The sequence below is a fragment of the Chrysochloris asiatica genome, unplaced genomic scaffold (assembly GCF_000296735.1).
Source record: "Chrysochloris asiatica unplaced genomic scaffold, ChrAsi1.0 scaffold00168, whole genome shotgun sequence".
Lineage (NCBI taxonomy): Eukaryota > Metazoa > Chordata > Mammalia > Afrosoricida > Chrysochloridae > Chrysochloris > Chrysochloris asiatica.
In genome coordinates, this window is record NW_006408686.1 from 239,628 (window position 1) to 242,423 (window position 2,796).

At 54.1% G+C, this 2,796-nt stretch overlaps 1 protein-coding gene across 1 annotated transcript in view; it reads right to left on the reverse strand.

Annotated features, from left to right (window-relative positions):
* FOXA3 (forkhead box A3) overlaps positions 1 to 1,755 on the reverse strand; it is a 15,585-nt gene extending 13,830 nt beyond the window's left edge. The window contains exon 1 of the mRNA XM_006871322.1: positions 1,574 to 1,755. Coding sequence (XP_006871384.1) covers positions 1,574 to 1,642 — 69 coding nt within the window. The 5' untranslated portion in view covers positions 1,643 to 1,755. The remainder of the gene's footprint in view (positions 1 to 1,573) is intronic.
* Between the last annotated feature and the right edge of the window lie 1,041 nt (positions 1,756 to 2,796).

The following is a 2,796-nucleotide window of genomic DNA, read 5'->3' on the forward strand; positions in this document are numbered from 1 at the left end:
GGCCCCTAAACCTAGATCTCAGTCTCCCTGGTAAATTTAGCCATTCCCAATATGGACTAGACTGTTGTTAAGTGCCATTGAGTCAGTTCTGACTCGTAGTGATCCTTTATGGGGTTTCTGAGGAGTGGCTGGTAAGCTTGAACCGCCAAATTTGTGGTTCAAACCAACCTTGCAGTCCAGCACATTAACCCACAGTGCCACACCAGGACTCCATAAGAACTGTAGAGTGAGTGAATGAAGGAGTAGGAATCCTTGCAAGAGGAATCAGACTTGGAGAAGGACTTCCAACCTGCTGGCCTGAAGGAATTAGGATAAGTTCCCCACCTCCAAACTCAAGGAGGCAGTGTCTAAAATCAGACTGGATGATATAAGAAATTGCTGGATATTTCTGGGGGACAAATAGAAGATCCCTGTTGAGGGGCTTTAAGAGTTAAACCAGGTTAGTTCTGCTGAGGGGTTCAGAGTCCTGGGGAAGGGTGGGGTGATGGAGACTGACATACACTCTCCAATGCCCCACAATGCTGATGCTTACATCTCCTACTCTCAAACCCCCAACTCCTACCCCATTTGATACCCCATCTATCTGAGCCCCAACTCTTACTGTCTGGTATCTCAGACTCCCCACCCCAAACAAAGCTTCATCTCTGAACACTCCTGTCTCCTACCCTTAAGTGCCATCTCCGATTCCTGACCTTATATTAGATCAGCAACTTGATTCGTATCCCTGAATCTCAATTCCTGTTTCTATCCTAGAGCCCCTAACGTGAGCACCATATTCTAACCCTGAGATCCCACCTTCCAAACCCAAAACTTACTGTCACCTGGTCCATTCGGACTCATTTTTTGTTGTTATTGTTAGGTGCCATCAAGTCTTAGGGACCCTATATATAGAACTGGGTGGTGGTGGCGGTTAGTACCCGGGTGGTGGTTCCACTCAAACCGTGGATAGTGTTTCTAAGCAAAAAGCCTCATCTTTCTCCCATGGAGCGGCTGGTAAACTTGAACTGCTGACTGTGTAGTTGGCAGCTGCCGCTAAGCGCTTAACCACTGCTCCATCAAAACCCAAAATCAAACCCACTGCTAAGAGTGGATTCCAACTCATAGCGACACCTATATACGGTGTCCAAGGCTGTAAATCTTTACAGGACCTCCCTTAATGATTTCTGCCTACCCCCAGCTCTGTATCTTTCTTCCAGTTTTGAAATTTATTTCCTAATTCCCCAGCTTTGTCCACTACATTGGAACAAAGATTCTTATCTTTGTTCATTTTAATCTCCGGGATTTCGGGTCCCTAACACCTGGCTTTCACATTTAAACTAAGACCTGACCTTTGCCTGCGTTTTCCAGATTCCCATTCGAGCCCTCACCCCAGCTCGCCAGCCTAAACTGCGCGTCCACGTCTTGTCCCCGGTTACTTGCTGCACACACCTGGTCTCCGTGTCTCTAGTTCCTTGCCTCCCAATTAGATGTCCCGGTCCTTATTAGCGCCGAAATCCCGGTCTCTGCTCCTATTTTAAACCCACACCCCGGTGTCTGCCCCCCACTTCCCGCTCCGTCAGCCCCGAGGACACACCTCGCCCGCCTCGGGGTAGTAGCTCCATTCGGCCAGGTCGTGGGCCTCCATCTTCACCGAGCCCAGCATCCCCGGGGCCTGCGCCCCCACCCGCTCCCGTTCTGGTCCCTGGGGAACGGAGCACTTCGGATCTCTCAGCAGGAACAGCCTGATTCCCAACGGCGTCTGCCCGTCCGACAGCCCGGGGTCCTCGCCGTCCCCGGCGCCGCGGGAGGCGGCCACGCTTTATAGCCGGGACACCCCCGCCCCTTGTCCGCCCGGGGCTGCCTGCCCGCCTCCCCGAGGGCGGTGCGCTCGGCCTGGGGCGCCCCCTGCGGGATTGTGAGGAGATAGAACTCAGGCGTCGGGAACCGCATCCTGGGGGTGCGAAAGCGAGAGCTGGCTGAGGAAGGAGGAAGCGAGCTACAGGTGGGAGACACTGATATCATTAAAGGTGCCGAAGGTAGACCTCTGGGCACATATACCCCGAGAAGGGTATATGTGCCACCACATCGACAAAAGAGAACCAATAGCCAGAGGTTACATGTCAGCCGCGCTGGAAAGCCAGCGAAACGCGAAGGGGATTTTAGGGGTTCCAGTGTACCACCCTGACTACTCTTCGGAGATTCTCGAAACCACGTTCCCAATGTACTTTCGACGGCTGGAAATGCTCCAGACTGTAAAGAAAGGGTCAGAGCCAAAGGTGAAGGAAATCAAGCGTCTGACCAGATCACACTTGAGCAGCTGATCACTTTCAAGCTTCGCCTCACGGATTCTCTAAGGATTCCCCAGCCGTCCAGGACGCAGAACCACTGGGAACTACATTTCCCAGAAGACCCAAGCAATCTTTCTGCTTCGCGCTTCTGCCAAGGGACTACATTTCCCAGAAGGCGAGTGAAGGGCGGTGCCGGGATACTCTGGGGAAGGGAGGAAGGCCACTCGCGCTGCAAGAGACAGGGGCAAGGGTGGCAGCGGTTTGGACTCCATTTCCCAGCAGCCTTGTATACGCAACGCGTGCGCAGTGTCACGGCGGCGTGCGGAAGATGGCGGCGAAGGCGTCTGTGAGGAGGCGCTGCTGAGGGGGCGCGAGGGGGACGGAAGCCGGAGTCGTGGTGAGCAGGGGACGGCGTGGGGGCCCAGAGGTGAAGTGAGGAAGGTCCCTGAGGAGGTAGGGGTGCTGGGGGGCCTCGTCAGAAGAGGAGAGCAGGAGCGTTCGGGACCCTAGTTTTCTTCTGTTGCTTTGG